At 42.3% G+C, this 16815-nt stretch overlaps 1 protein-coding gene across 2 annotated transcripts in view; it reads right to left on the bottom strand.

Annotated features, from left to right (window-relative positions):
• Positions 1-4709: 4709 nt before the first annotated feature.
• LOC125129476 (C-reactive protein-like) overlaps positions 4710-16815 on the bottom strand; it is a 62960-nt gene continuing 50854 nt past the window's right edge. For both annotated transcript variants that reach the window (XM_047784203.1, XM_047784204.1), the window contains exon 3: positions 4710-7259. In XM_047784203.1, coding sequence (XP_047640159.1) covers positions 6646-7239 — 594 coding nt within the window. In that variant the 5' untranslated portion in view covers positions 7240-7259 and the 3' untranslated portion in view covers positions 4710-6645. The remainder of the gene's footprint in view (positions 7260-16815) is intronic.

The following is a 16815-nucleotide window of genomic DNA, read 5'->3' as shown; positions in this document are numbered from 1 at the left end:
CATGTGCCTAAAAAGATAAATAAATAAATAAATAAATAAGTAAAAATAAAAGAAGGCGGTGTGGCAAGGGCACAGTCAGCCTAATGTTATGTTCATGCCAAAACAGAATAGGAGTTTTATGTGCCAGCCTTTCTCCCAAACATACAATAACGAAATGAAAAGTTGGGAGATGGCCAGTGCCCCTCAAATGATAGTTAACACGCTGGATATATGGCATCCTGGAAAGGCTTCCCCATGAGAAAACATCCCCGCAAGCATCCCCACACTCATCCTCCTCCACCAGGGGTGTAAGTACAGCACATGAACTTTGAGTGCATGTGGCAGTAGAAAACAGTGGTCAGAGGCATGAGACCCTGCGGTCAGACCGCCTAGGTAAATCGGCAACTCTGGGCAAGTTATTAACCTCTCTGGATCTCAGTTTCCTCAACTGTAGAATGAGAACTATAAGACAGTACTTACCTCACATAGGGCTGTCCTATCAAACGAAAACAAAAGGTGGTCATTAAACAAATAAATATACCTAAAGGACTTAGAACAGTGCATGGAATATGATAAGAGCTCAGTATGTGTAAGGTGTTTTTAAGACGGTCTGTGATCTGTCCTGTGTGATTAAGCAATTACCATCCTGGGAGTGGTGATGGATATTTATGAGATTGCTTATCTGTGGGTGTTAATGACATGGGGGAGGAGTTCCCTTCATGGTTCAGCAGTTAACAAACGCGACTAGGATCCATGAGGATGTGGGTTCGATCCCTGACTTCACTCAGTGGGTTAAGGATCCGGCATTGCCGAGAGCTGTGGTGTAGTTTGCAGACGCAGCTTGGATCCCAGGCTGCTGTGGCTGTGGCGTAGGCTGGAAGCTGCAGCTCCTTAGCCTGGGAACCTCCATATGCCACAGGTACAGCCCTAAAATAAATAAATAAATAAATAAATAAATAAATAAATAAATAAATAAATAAATAAATGACATAGGGGAGAGGGATGACACTGAATGAGCCAAAGGGATTAGCTGCATCATGATATGCTAGATCCTTCTTTAAAGATTACTTACTACCTGTCTTCAAGCTCATTGGAAGCCAGGCATGTCTCCCAGATAAGTCATCTAAGCTGCCAAGAAGACACTGAAGAGATGAGTCGAAAAACATAGTGGGGAAAAGAGCTTGTGAGCTGCAGAGTCCAGACTCTCTCCCTCTAGAGAGTCTACTCTAGTGGGCCTGGGGTCAATGACTCTACAATAAACACCTCAGGTGATGATGATGCTTATAATCATCAGGCCACAGTTTAAGAATCACTGGACCAGGCAATCTAGGAAAATCGAGCTAGGAATCTGCATTTTCTGAAGAAGGCTAGCAAGCCCACTTAACCCACTTTCTGCTACAGGAGAAATGAAAAGATGCCTGGATAAGATGGAGGTGAAAAACAGCAAGGAAGGAATCCATACAAGTTATGCCAACCTACCTGAGACTAAAGGTTGGTAATCTTTTTTCCTTTTCTTTTTAGGGCTGCACCCACTGCGTACGGAAGTTCCCAGGCTAGGGGTCGAATTGGAGCTGCAGCTGCCGGCCTGCACCACAGCCACAGCAACGTGGGATCCGAGCTGCATCTGTGACCTACAGCACAGTTTGGGGTGACATAGGATCCTTAACCCATATGAGCAAGGCCAGAGATCAAACCTGCATTCTCGTGGATACTAGTTGGGTTCTCAAACTGCTGAGCCACAGTGGGAACTCCGAGATTCGTTATCTTAAGATAAAGTTATTTAGAAATCAACACAACACTTCTGTTCTTTCCCTGAGATTCTAAGGATCAGAAATCTATACTTTGGAAACCTGGTTTGAGTATTTTTGTTGTTGATGGGTTTTTTTGTGTTTTGTTTTGTTTTAATGATCTGGAGTCATTTGTGCTTTTTTTTTTTTTTTTTTTTTGGTCAATCCTTGCTTCCCTGGAGATCAATCTTAGAGACAGTAAAAAGCATAGGGCAAAAAGTCACAGACTTACCCTACCTACGTTGTCATCTGGGACTCCAAATCCATTTCCATCAGGTCCAGTCCCATTTCTGAGGTGGCCTGTAGTCTCTCCTCCAGGCCCTGGATGGATCACAGGGATGGGTCCTTATCCACGCATCTGGCCGGGCATCATGCAAGGCTAGTCACTGTGACCAATGATCCAATATTTCTCCCTGACACCGGGAGATTCTAGGTGTCTGATGTGCACATCACCATGTTGCATCACACTTGGGTGCTCACACTTGGGTGACTGCAGGCCTGGACCTGAAGGCCTGGCTCCTCCACTTGTACCAACATGGCTATTTTCAGACGCCAAAGGAAAGTGTCCAATCAGGTAGCAGCCTCTAGCATCTCCCTATGGTTCTACATTTACAATCTCTGACGTTATGTGACTGGTCAACCCCCCCATGTTTGGCCTGTAATATACTACAGTGTGTCCTTGGGCACTGGGCTGCTGTTCTTGTCACACTTAACTTTATTTCATTAATGGAAGTCTATAAATCTATTCCCCTTCACCCTTCGAAGGGAAGAAATATTTATTGTCTACTATGCAAGTGCCCTCAATGTAGTTTACCTCATTTTTCTCAAAGAAGCCTTCTACAGTAGTTTTTGTTGTAGTTTTATATATCATTTGGTCCTCTATCTCTTTAACTTGAGCCTTAATACCTGATCTTACTTCTGGACCAACCGGATGCATAGTCCCTGCTATAAAGGAAAACCAGCGCTAATGACATGGCTTTATTAACATCAGCTAGAAATGGCCAAATGGGAAAATTAATCTTATTCTCCATTTATTGTGAAAAAGAAGTGCTTAGAATCAACTCACCCAAACCAAAATCATCATCTTTGGCATATGTCATCTAACATTTAACTGGATTTTGTCAAACAACTCCATATAGTACAACCATACACCAGTCACCTTGGGTATATATTCTCTTCTCTAATAAGATTACATTGAAGTATCTACCAGTTAGCTAAACTATTTAAATTTAAACATTTTAGGAATGCTTTATTGAGATTGTTAAATGCTCACAGAATGCAAATACCAGCTTTAAAAATTTTCCTGGCTAAAATTATTAGGGCCAGAGGCTGTCCACTAAACTCTGTATAGCAAGGTACCAGTAATTGAATTCTGAGAAAAATATTAGCTCAGCCCACATCCCTGGGGAGTCTTCTATTATTAAGACATATCTCCTGACTAGATTCTTTAACTGGAAAAAAAAATGTTAACTCTTTCTTCTGATTAACTGAATGTCAGGGTGTGGGGATCTGCCCTAATTAGACAACAGAGAAGAGCTGCACTCGCATATTTACTCAAGAGTGGATCCTTAAGAAAGACAAATACCATATGGTATCATTTATATGTGCAATCCAAAACATGGCACAAATGAACCCATCTACAAAACAGACTCACAGATATGGAGAAGAGACGTGTGGTTGCCGAGGGGGAGGGAGAGGCAGTGGGATGGACTGGGAGTTTGGAGTTAGTAGATAAAAACTATTACATTTAGAATGGATAAGCAATGAGGTCCTACTGAATAGCACAGGGAACCATATCCAGTCTCTTGGGATAGACCACGATGGAAGATAATATAAGAAAGGGAATATAAATATATATATATATATACACATATATATATATGAATGGGTCAATTTGCTGTATAACAGAAATTGGCACAACATTTTAAATCAAGTATACTTCAATAAAACTTTAAAAAATAGGGAAAAGCATAAAAAAGAATGGATCTTTAACTTCTATGCTTACAAATGGCTATCAAAAGTCAATTATGGGAATCAATATTCATAATGCTATAGTCATAAATTCACCCTCTTAATTTCCTGACCTTAACCTTTAGCAAATCAGACCCTTCATTTGCTGTAAACCCAGACCAAATTCGCCAAGTTGGATTTCCCATGGTATATAATGAACCTATGTTCAGGGATATCATATACAACAGTCTAATAATAATGACAGCAGATAACAGTTTTGAGAGCTTACTATGTGCCAGGCACTACATTAAATGCTCCATATGCATAAATTTTTTTTATCTTTTTAGGGTTGCACCCGTGGCATATGGAAGTTCCCAGGCTAGGGGTTGAATCGGAGCTGTAGCTGCCAGCCTATGCCACAGCAATGCCAGATCCAAGCTGCGTCTGTCACCACAGCTCATGGCGACACTGGATCTTTAACCCACTGAGCAAGGCCAAGGATTGAACCCAAAACCTCATGGTTACTAGTCAGGTTTGTTAACTCTGAACCACAGTGGGAGCTCCCCACATGCATAATCTTACTTGATTCTTTTAACAAATCTTTGAGCTAATTACTATTACTTCTCACCACTTTATGGATGAGGAAACTGAGACATAAAGAGGTCGTTACCTAAAGCCACATAGCCAGGAAGCTGTAAAGCCAGGGTTTAAACCTAGGCAGTCTGATTCCAGAACTGCTACACTTAACTAGTCTACCACATGCCTTCCCTAAAGTAACTATTTGATATACAGTTACAGGGAGCCCCATACTTCATACCTGGATGAAACCTCTGGAATACCTTCAGTAGCTCACCTGGCACTGAAAGACCAAGATGAAGGACACCTCTGGAAGAAACCAGCAGCCATCATCTTTGAGGGGTCCTTTTCTACAGGGACCCATACAGCCTGGAAAAGTACATTCCAGTCATTGAACCTGACGGCAAATTCTTTTTTTTTTTTTTTTGCCTTATTTCTAGGGCCGCTTCCCACGGCATATGGAGATTCCCAGGCTAGGGGTCCAATCAGCCGCAGCCGCCGGCCTACACCAGAGTCACAGCAACTCGGGATCTGAGCCGCGTCTGCGACCTATACCACAGCTCATAGCAACGCCGGATCCTTAACCCACTGAACAAGGCCAGGGATCGAACCCAAAACCTCATGGTTCCTAGTTGGATTCGTTAACCACTGCGCCACGACGGGAACTAGCAAATTCTTGGATCTCAATGATCTTTAGTCTTTGTTCCTCAAACTAGAATAGTGATTGAATGAGAGATTTTTTTTTTAATTCAAGTATAGTTGCTGTACAATATAATAAAATTTACAGGTGTACAATGTAGTGAGACACAATTCCTAAGATTATACTCCATTTACAGTTACAAAATATTGGCTATACTCCCCATGTTGTACAATATATCCTTGCAGCTTATTTTGAACATAATAATGTGTACCTCTTACTCCCTAGAGTGAGCTTTTTAAACCCCCACATTTGACCTCACATCAATGATCAGCTATCACAAAAGAGAAGCCATGCTCATCAGAGAGAATCCCTATAGGAGATTCTAGGAGAGGTTAGAGTGCCATAGGTATGTTATTGCAGGACAGGTAACAGCCAGTCTGAACTCACAGGGACTTGGTTTCAGAGGATCGTTAGAAAAGTTGGTCACCGCTTCAAATGCAACCATTAAAGAACAGCTGAAACTCACTAATGTAAATGAGGGCTTTATTAGTTCAGTAAGTTGGGACGTCCAGATACAGATCTGGTTCTGGGCAAGGGTGACTCAGAAATTCAAATGGGGCAGTCAAAGCTGCCTGTCTGTGCTGTCAGTCCTTTGGCTCTGCTGGTCCCAGCTTGGCTTCTTGCCTCATATTCCTTCTCCATGTTTAAATGAGATGGCTTTTGGAGATCTCAGGCTAATACCCTCATAGCTTGGAATTCCAGCAGGAAGATGTCTCACTCCCAAAGTTCATAAAACAGTCCTGGGAAGACTAAAATTGGTCCTTCCAGGAACATACAATCATCCCCCCCAATCTCCAAACAGGATTGGGGCTACTCTATTAGGACAGCCTGGGTCACAGCCACTCTGTGGCCTGGGTATGTTGGGGAAAAGGTGGAGTTTGAGAAGAGTTTCCCGAAAGAACCACAAAATTAAGAAATCACTGTGAGCAAACAAAAAACATGGCTCTGTAAGACCTTGGCACTAATAATTACAGTAGCTATATCTAGATGCTCCACTTTGCCTAGGGAAATAGATAGGGCTTCTCTACTAGGGCCATTCTGATTGCCTTTCTGGGGTACTTTGAGAAATGGGAAGAATGTACAGTATTGCCAGGTTTCCCACTTCTTCTTTTTTTTTTTCCTTTTTGTCTTTTGTCTTTTTTAGGAGTTCCCATTTCCAAAGACCTGGCCCAATGTCATAACTCTGAGATGGAAGGGCAAGTCCCTCCTACTTTCTAGGAGGTCTTGGGTAGGAAATTAGGTAGAAGACAGCACACCTTTCTCAACTCAGAGAAAGATTCTCCTTGTGACTTTAAAACAAAAAATCAGTTCTCCTTTCTGGGTCCCAATTTTCTCATCTACATGAAGGGAAGGGATTGTCTCTAAGATCTTTTCAACTTAAAAAAAAAAATAACGATAACAGAACCAAACACACCTGCAATTCTGATCCTGCTGTAAAAACCAAAAACCAAAAACAAAAACTTCCCAATGTAGTTCACAGCCTCCCAAGCCAGACACTTGAATGCCCTCTCTGGCACTGAGGAGGGTAGAGCAGGGAAGTGAGAGCCTGTGTTCACAGAGCTGGCCTGCAGTGTGTGTACAGGGGCTGGGGCCAGTCTAGAACCACAGAGTGCAACTGTCAGGAAACACCTCCAGGACCACAGCGGCGTGGCCTCAGGGCCACAGCTGGGGCTTGACATACACCTCGCCACTCATTTCATAACTCAGCGCCCGCCAGTTAAGGACATTAGGACTGAAGGTCCCACCAGCATAGACGGTGCTAATCTCCTCTGGTGACAACACATAGTCCCACATGTTCACATCTCCAATGTCCCCCACCAAACACTGGTTCTTCTCATACTCCCCAGCGAATGTGTCCTGCTCCTGCCCCAGGATGATGCTTGCCTCTGCCTCCACGGAGGCTCCCTTCTCCAGGCTCTTCCTCACCTTGGGCTTCCCATCCACCCAGAACTCTGCAATCCCAGAGGCGGACTCCCAGCTGGCACAGATGTGTGTCGGAGCTACGGTGTTTTCAGGACTCTTGAATAATACCTCAGTCCCACGCACTCCAAGAATATATCCTCTGCCCTTAGACCAAAATATGAGGATCTCGTTAGGTTGTTTTTTGGTGGCATAAGAGAAAACGCTGTACCCGCGGGTTGAGGCCAGTTCTGAGTAGATACGGAGACACACAGTGAAGGCCTTGAGTGGCTTCTTTAACTGCGCTTTCAGGGACACGTAGGAATTATCCGACTCTCGGGGAAACATAAAGGCCTTCTTATGCAAGTCTGTGAGATGGAAAACAGAAGAGAGAGGAGAAATTTCTCAAATCACAAAGATCTATTCCTTACATATAGAATTTGGGCTTGAGAAATAGACTGATTGTTCCTCAGTTATGCGCGCGCACACACACACACACACACACACACTCGTCTAGGCTGGATGTTCCTCTGACTTCACCTTCATCGTTCAGATCAAATCGCTGGCATAGCCCCAGGTAGCCCCTACCTGACTGGCCAAAAACATTGGAGAAGCTGATCAAGACCAGGAAACACTACAACTGCTTCTCCATGTCACTCTCTGCTGCCAGTGGTAACAGAATATGGATTCACCCTCTTGGAGAAGATGCCTTTGGTTGAAAGCTCAGGGACCAGGAGTCCTAGATCCCTCCTCTCAAGACTTGCCCCATCCTGCCTGGATTTATACCCAAGGCAGTGGAAGCGTCTGTGCCACTATGTAAATGACTTCCAATTCTGCTTCTCGCAGTGTCAGGGCTCTGGGAGGAAGGGAAGCAACACAGTTCCAGAACAGAGAAATCGATGTGGGTTATTTATTACAAACTCCTGTGATGACTGAGTCGCCTCTGTGACAGGAGAAATGAAGAAGCTCCCCAAGGACTCCACTTTGGCTGTCTATCCTGTGAAATAATGGAAAATCTTATCTTAGTAGAAGAATAGCCATCTGATTGCACATGATAGCTGCAACTCTAGCACCTTCTTCAGCCCAAGTCATTGGGTCATTGGGTTTTCTGGAAGAAAGCGAAGAGCCTCTGGAGCTGACCATCATGGCTCACCCTTTACAGAAGCCTCTAGTTGACAGATTGGGAAATGCTGAAAACAAACATGCCATTTGCTGAGCCAAGGACAAATTTTTCTTAGCACATTGAATTTAATTTTTAAGAAATCTCTGGTGCAGTGAAACATGTGCCTGATCACAAATATACCATATGCCAATGTGTCTTCATATTTTCTCAATATGTTAGGGTTTAGGGAGGTGTCAGGATGATCTGACCCTGCCATTTCCTTTATTCACAAAATTCAAGTAGTTTCTCCATGATGCCTGGCAATCTTAGTACAGTTCCCTACTGAAATCACCCTTCAGGATGATTATTTTTCTCCTCCTCTCTTCTTACCCCCAAATCTCATCCATTCTTATACTCAGCATTCAATTTTTTTTTATTTTTTTGTCTTTTGAGGGCCACACCCTCGGCATATGGAGGTTCCCAGGCTAGGAGTCAAATCAGAGCTGCAGCCACTGGCCACAGCCACAGCCACAGCAAATCGGGATCTGAGCTGCACCTGCAACCTACACCACAGCTCACAGAAACACTGGATCCTTAACCCACTGAGTGAGGCCAGGGATTGAACCTACATCCTCACGGATACTAGTCAGATTTGTTTCCGCTGAGCCACGATGGGAACTCCCAGCATTCACTTTTTCTTTATTGAGAAATAGAAGTCATCAGAGAAGAATGACCATACCTTTTGTAGCAGGGGCTTCTAGCTCCCCAGTGTCCATTCTCCACTTCTCCTACAGTAAGAGTGGCATTGGTGGTTGGGCACATGGTCATCTAGCCAATGAATTTCCCAGCCTCCCTTGCAGCTAGGAATGAGAATGTGAGTATGTTCTGGCCAGTGAGATATGAACAGAAGTAAGAGGGCTGATTTCCAGGTTGTGCCCTTTAAAGTGAAGGCATCTGCTCTACCTTCCACTTCTCCCTTCCTTTTGCCTGGTGTGAGGCATGATGGCAGGAGCTAGAATATCACCTTTGACCACCATGGGTAAGATGCACGCTGAAGCTGGCAGATAGATGGAGCCTGGATAATTGATTCTGGAACCGCTATAATGGCTCTAGACCACCTACTCGAACATTAATTTGATCTTCCTATTATAAAGGCTAGCTGATAACCTTACACATCCTCCCACTCCAAGTGTACCAATCTTTCTGCACTTTACTCACATATTCTGCCTCCTTCCTATAACAAGGGATGAGTGGTCCCTGTGTATATCTAGGGCCAACCCTTGCACTTCTGCAAAGGATCCCGGACGTTCTTGATCACTCAGGGAATTTTGCTCCTGCAGGTATTCTCTCTATCTTCTAGATCATTAAATACCTCATCTTTACTCAATTATTCCCCCCAACAAACAAATACACTGGGATATGTTTAATCTTTAATGAGAAGAAAAAGGGAGGAAAGAAGGGGGGAAAGAGTGAAAGGAGGGAGGGATCCCAAGACTCCTCATCTCCTTCTGCTATGGTCCATTTTTGTTCTGCCCTCATTTACAGCAAAACTCCTGGAAAGCGTTATGTGTACTGACAATATCCATTTTCCCATCTCCCGTTCTCTCCTCAATCCAAGCAAACCAGACTTTGGCCTCTGCCACTCCAGTGAAACCAATGTAAACAAAAACCTTTCTCGTGTCAAATTCGATCATTGATTTTTGGTTCAGCTTCTCAGCAACAAAATTCAATACGGTTCACAACTTCCTCTTGAACAGCTACACAGAGCTTTTTTAAAACATGAAATAATTTTAAAGCCCTATGCCTACAACAAGTGTTCCTGCCTTCCACCTCTCTCCAGCCTTGATTCTCAGGTGGAGCTGAGAGATGCCAGAGCCTCCAAGGACATTGTTTGAGTCAGTGAATCCAGTCTCATCTGACACCAGTTCCACCTCAGTTCTTCTGAAGTCTATTAGCCCAAAAACTTTCTTTTTACTTATTTTACTTGGTTTTATGACACTTACATTTGCATGAGTTTTGACAAATCGCAACACCTCCCGGACACTGCCCCAAATCCAAGGCATTGTCTGTCCAAACCGATTATTACTTGCCCTGAAATGAAACATCCACTGGTATCCTTGCCACAGGAATCCTCTACCCCAAGGAAGCATGGGTTTTTATGGAAGGAGTTGCATTTAAGCTGAGCCACAAAAACTGGAGTAGGAGTTTTAAGGCGAAGAGAATAATATGAGCAATAGTGACCACAAATTTCACTTTCTACTGTTTCATTCCCAAACTCCAAAAGCTTGCTTGAACCTCCCTATTCATGACAATCCATTTTAGAGAATCCATGCCTTTTCGGTCCCAACATTTTATTGGTTTGCAAGGCAAAATTCTGAGATATCCTTACTCCGCAGATGTACCAATTCCTTCTTTTATTTACTCTCTACATTAACAGATTCATTAGTGTGGCTTCTCTGCGTGGTATTTCCTACTTCCTAATTACTATTAGTATTGCTGTTCTGCTTTGCCAGCAAAATAATTACAGTTGTATTTGTAAAGGATTGTTGTCCCTCACCGTTGTCACTATTATAACAACTTCTTAATGAAATAATCTATAGACATTTGGGCCTAAGGTCTTTCAAAGTCAGTGAGAGGCTCTGGAGCCTTCTTGAACATGGAAGTAAAAGTCTGACTTGCCAGAAAGAGAGACAAATACCATATAATATCACTTATATGTGGAGTCTAAAGCATGGCACCAATGAACTTATCTACAAAGCAGAGACTCACAGACATGGAGAATAGACATGTGGCTGCCAAGGGGGAAGGGGAGAGTGCAGGATGGACTGGGAGTTTGGGGTTAGTAGATGCAAACGGTTACATTTAGAAAGGATAAGCAATGAGGTCCTGCTGTAGAGCACAGGGAACTATACCCAGTCTCTTGGAATAGACTATGATGGAAGAAAATATGAGAAAAAGAAGGTATATATATGTATGACTGGTTCACTTTGCTGTACAGCAGAAAGTGGCATAACATTGTAAATCGACTATACTTTAATTTAAGAAGGTTCAAAAAAAGAAAGAAAGAAAGAAAGCGAGAGAACACGAGGGAGGAAGAAAGGAAGGAAAGAAGGGAGAAAGAAAGGAAGGAAGAAAGAAAGAAATCTAGGGACTCAAAACCATGATACTCAGAGTTCCTGTTGTGGCACGCAGAAAAGAATCCGACTAGTAACCATGAGGTTTCGGGTTTGATTCCTGACCCTCTTTCAGTGGGTTAAGGATCCAGCATTGCCGTGAGCTGTGGTGACGTTCACAGACGTGGCTCGGATCTGGTGCTGCTGTGTCTGTGGTGCAGGTTGGCAGCTATAGCTCTGACTCAATCCCTAGCCTGGGAACCTCCATATGCTGAGGGTGTGGCCCTAAAAAGCAAAAATATGAAAAACTATGACACTCAAAACATGGATTTCAGAGGAAGAAAACTTTGGGATTAGAGGTAGAAAATAATCAAAGAAATAATAGAAATTTTCCCAGAATGAATGACAAACATGGTCAGATTGAAAGAGCCACAAAATACCAAGCAGAGTGTATAGACAAGATTCATGTCTCGTAATTTTAAGTAGCTTAATAATCAGGAAAAGGAGAAAAATTGGAAAAATCTCTAGATGGTATGTGTGTGTGGTGTGTGTGTGTATATATATTTATATATATCCTAGAAAGGATTAAGAATCAATGGATGTTGAAAGAACAAAGAGAAAACTATGAAGAAAAGAGAATTTTTTAAAAAGAGAGAAAGCTGTCTGACTTATTTTAACAAATTAATGTGACCACCCAAATAAAAACAGTACAACATGGAGTGCCCATTGTGGCTTAGTGGAAATGAATATGACTAGTATTCATGAGGATGCAGGTTCAATTCCTGACCTCTCTCAGTGGGTTAAGGATCCCATGTTACCATAAGCAGTGGCGTAGGTCACAGACACAGCTCAGATCTGGCGTTGCTGTGGTTGTGGTCTAGGACAGCACTTACAGCTCTGATTCGACTCCTAGCCTGGGAACTTCCATATATAATGGATGCAGCCCTAAAAAGACAAAAAAAAAAAGGCAAAAAAACAGTACAAGAAATTGAAAGATTAATCTTATTCATGAACGTAGATGCAGAAATCCTACATAAAGTTTATGTGAGTCAAATTAAACTACATAAAAATGTTTTGAACATCACGACTAAGTAGAGCTGTTAAGCAAACAGGAGCAAATGGCAAATATTCCCAGTGCTGAAACAGCATTTACTGGGGACACTCACAGTCATAGCTGTGTCCCCGCCATAAACCATCACATTCTAGGAGTGTGCTCAGAGAGTAGCAGGGCAAAACATCAGACTCTAGAGAGGGACCCCTACCCTTGGTTTATGAAGCTGTGTGATTAAAGAAATGCCAGCTTCTCCCCTGGTGTGGTAAGAAGCAATGGCATGACAACTTTGCATTCATGGCTGGAGTGGGCAGTTTTCCCCTGGTGGGGTTGGGGGCTGCGGTCTAAACCTTGTAGTTGCACCTAAACAACTCTGCAAGCTTCGAAAGGATGAGCCATATTTACATTCATGGTGAGACTGCCCCTGGCATGGAGGGAGGAGCATGTGTTTAAGCCTGACAATTGACAACGATTGGTTGCCTCAGCGGTTTCCATGGGGATTTACGGTAGGCCAGCACCTTTTCTGGGTAGCCAGCTGCAGGAGTCATCCTGAACACGGTAAAATAATTAACATTACCTCGCAAAGGTTTTCTTCAGAAATTCAAGGATGGTTTGAAATTGGAACAAGCTATCAATAGAATTTATACCACCTTGACAGACTTAAACAGGAACATCCTAAGATCACTTGAACAGATACCAGAAACATTTAGAAAATTTTCATTTACCCATCCTAAGTAAGAGTAAAAAGAGCAGCTACTAACAACCTAGAGCAAATGTCACACTAAAAATGAAACGTTAGAAACTTCCCTTTAGAATCGGGGACATAGCAAGTTGCTTACTATCAACCTACTGCACTGTCCTAGCCAGTGAAGTAAGATTAGGAAAAAAAAAAATGATCCAATGAACAGAAAAGAAGATGTACAATTTACACATGTGGTTGTTTATTTTTAAAATCCTGGAAAAGCTAACCATTAGAATCAATAGAAGTTCAACATTTGCGTTGATGGAAGAAAACCATAAACATATAAAAAAGGTTTCCCACAGCAGAAATCAATTAGAAAATATGACATCTAAAAGATCCCGGTCACAAGAGCAATAAAACCCACACAACACCAGAAGTAAGTTTGATGGACATATGCAACTCTTTTATTTTAAAAATTATAAAATACTATTAAAATACATACAAACAAATAAATCAGTAGCTAAATTATACACATCAATTGACCCAATATCATTATGGTGCTAGTACTCCCCATGTTACTGCATATGGCATTAAATATGTCCATATCCTATGGCCCCATAATTCTTCTAGGAATATAAGCTATAAAAACTTCCTCAGAGACATGTGCAAGGAAATTTTTTGCAGGATTGTTTGTAATTGGAGAAAAAAATAAAAGGAATCCAAATGTCCACCAGTTGGGAAATGCATATTCATATGAAGAAATGGGATACTTCAGTTTAAAAGAATGAAATAAATACATATACACCCTGCTCTGAAACAAATACAAGTGTCTAGCTGCAAATTAGATGCCGTATTTCACTGGTAAATAAAAGAACAAGGTCAGAATAATATAGAAGTTATATTCATCCATATGCCATCTTCCCTAATAGGTTAATGTAGTGAAGCAATAAAGACCACACTCTCTCACAATCAAAGAAAATCCTTAGTAAGATATGGAGATAATAATGAAAAGGCTGAAAATTCTGCCTAAGTGCCAATGCCATTAGTGCATGCAGGAGATGGTTTAGTGGCTTCAAAAATTGCTGTGTATTCCACAGCATTCAATTATATTGCGGTGCTGCAAATGCTGAGGAAGAAGCTGCCAAGATATTTCCCTTCTTTCCTTAAAAAAATTTTTTTTGATGTGTGAAGCTACACTATGAATCAGAGTTTAAATTTTGATGAAACCAACATCTATTGGAGGTGATTGCCCTCAAAAACATACATCTCAAAGGAGGTCATATGAGTCCTAGGCTAAAGGCTGAAAGCTGCAAAAGTGTCACTAACTGTGAGGCCGGTGACACTTTCACCAAGAGTCTGAAAATTCAGCCTTTACCGTGCTAATAATTTGATAGGGATTGTTACTGTTCTTGTTAGTGCTCTGGTGTGTTGTGCATAGGTTTTGAGTGGTCTGTCCCTAATTATCTATGGGTCTAATTATCCCACAAGCCCTGCTATTTTTAGTGCACAATTATGCAGAATATAAGGGTTTTCAGAAATACACATATCACATTATAGCAAAAAAAAAAAAAAAAGCCTTCATTTAAAAAGGGATGGATCTTGAAACAAAGTTGAATTAAAAAGGCAAGTTACAGGAGTTCCCGTTGTGGCATAGCGGAAGTGAATCCAACTAGGAACCATGAGGTTGTGGGTTCCATCCCTGGCCTCACTCAGTGGGTTAAAGATCTGGCGTTGCCATGAGCGGTGGTGTAGGTCACAGATGCGGCTCAGATCTGATGTTGCTGTGTCTGTGGTGTAGGTTGGCAGCTGTAGCTCGAATTCGACCCCTAGCTTGAGAACATCCACGTGCCGCAGGTGTGGCCCTAAAAAAAAAAGGCAAGTTATAAAAACTACTTGTTTTTATAACAAGTTCCCATGTGGCTCAGCAGATTAAGGATCTAGCACTGTCGCTACAGTAGCTCATTGCTGGGGCAAGTGTTTGATCCCTGGCCTGGGAAATTCTGCATGCCATACATGCAGCCTAAAAAAATTAAAACAAACAAACAAAAACTGGAGATGGGATTAAGATGGCAGAGTAGAAGAACTGGAGCTCACCCTCTCTCATAAAAGCAACAAAATTACAACCAACTGCTGAACAACCTTCAACGAAATAGATTGCAAACTATCAAAAAAAGATATCCTATTACAGAAGACAAATAGGAGGCCACATCAAGACGGTGGGAGGGGTGATTATGCGATATAAGCAGCCCCATAGCGTCCCACAGACTGGAAAATAACTGCACCACAGAGGCTCACCCACAGGAATGAGAGTTCTGAGCCTCACGTCAGGTCCCCACACCTGGGGATCTGGCATTGGGAGAAGGAGCCTCCAGAGCATTTGGTGTTGAGGGCCAGAGGGACTTGTGTGCAGGAACTCCATCTGGACTGGGGGAAACAGAGACTCCATTCTTGAAAGGTGCTCAAAGGCTTTCATGTGCACTGGGTCCCAAGGCAAAGCAGAGACTCCATAGGAATCTGGATCAGACCTGACTGTGGTTCTTAGAGGATCTCCCGGGAAAACAGGGGGTGACTTTGGCCCATTGGAGGCAAAGGTCTTGGGAAAATCATCAGCATGAACTCCTCCAGACATGGTCATTTTGGAAAAATCTGGCCCCACCCATCAGGACTGAGAAGCCCCAGAGCCAAACAATAATCCCGGTGGGAATAGCCCCATCCATCAGCAAACAGGCTGCCTAACACCCCACCCCACTGCACCCAGGCACACAGCCGCCTCTAATCTCACCCAGAGACAAAGCCCCACCCACCAGAGGGTAAGAATCAGCTCCAACTACCAGTGCGCAGGCACCAGCCCCTCCCATCAGGAAGCCTACAGCAAGCACCCCCCACCCCCGTACCAACTTCAGCCACAAGGTAGGCAGACCTCAGAAGCAAGAGAGGCTACAACTCTACTGTCTTGAAAAGGAGACCACACCAAAAATCTATACAAACTGGAAAGGCAGAGAATTATGACTCGGATAAGGGAGCAAGTAAAAAAATAAAAGCTATGTAAATGTGATCTCTGACTCAGCTTTTAAAACTCAAAATAATATTATACAGTGTCCATAAATATCTAAATATCTATTGTGTTTATAAAGTGTTTTTTAAATAAATAACTTATCCTAGAAAACCCGCAACTCCACCCTAATGAAAGAAACATCAGATAAGCTCAAACTGGGGGACTTTCTACAAAATACCTGACCAGTACTCCTCGAAGATGTCCAAGTTGTGAAACACAAGGAAAGACTGAGAAATTGTCACAAGAGACATAATGATTACAGGTAGTGTGATGTCCTGAATGGAATCCTTGAACAGAAACAGGACATTAGTATAAAAACTAGGGAAATACAGAGGAAGACTGGAGTTAAGAGTAATGGACCCATGCTGGGTTTTTTTTTTAGTTTTGACAAATGTACTGTGATAATGCAAGAAGTAAAAAAATAGAGGAAATTGAGTACAGGGCATATAAGAACTCTCTGAATTATTTTTGCAACTTATCTATAAATCTAAAATTATTTCAAAAAGGAAAGAATCTTTTTAAAAGTTCTACTCATTGAAAAAATATGTAAAATAATTTCATTACTGTGCTTGCTTCTGGACAGAGGATAAAGCTTTCCTTGAATTGTTTCAGTTTTTAAAATTCTGACACAAATTTCCAATTCTTGGTAGGATCATTTCTCAAAATAAAAATATAATTTAGACAAAAAACTCGAATATTTTAAAGTTAAAAACAACCGGAGTTCCATCATGGCTCAGTGGTTAATGAACCGGACTAGTATCCATGAAGACGCGGGTTCGATCCCTGGCCTTGCTCAGTGGGTTAAGGATCCAGTATTGCCATGAGCTGTGATGTAGGTTGCAGAGGCGCCTCAGATCCATCATTGCTGTGGTTGTGGGGTAGGCAGGCAGCTGCAGCTCTGATTCGACCCCAAGCCTGGGA

This window comes from Phacochoerus africanus, chromosome 6 (genome assembly GCF_016906955.1).
Source record: "Phacochoerus africanus isolate WHEZ1 chromosome 6, ROS_Pafr_v1, whole genome shotgun sequence".
In the NCBI taxonomy this organism is placed as follows: Eukaryota; Metazoa; Chordata; class Mammalia; order Artiodactyla; family Suidae; genus Phacochoerus; species Phacochoerus africanus.
This window is presented reverse-complemented; position numbering and strand designations above follow the sequence as displayed.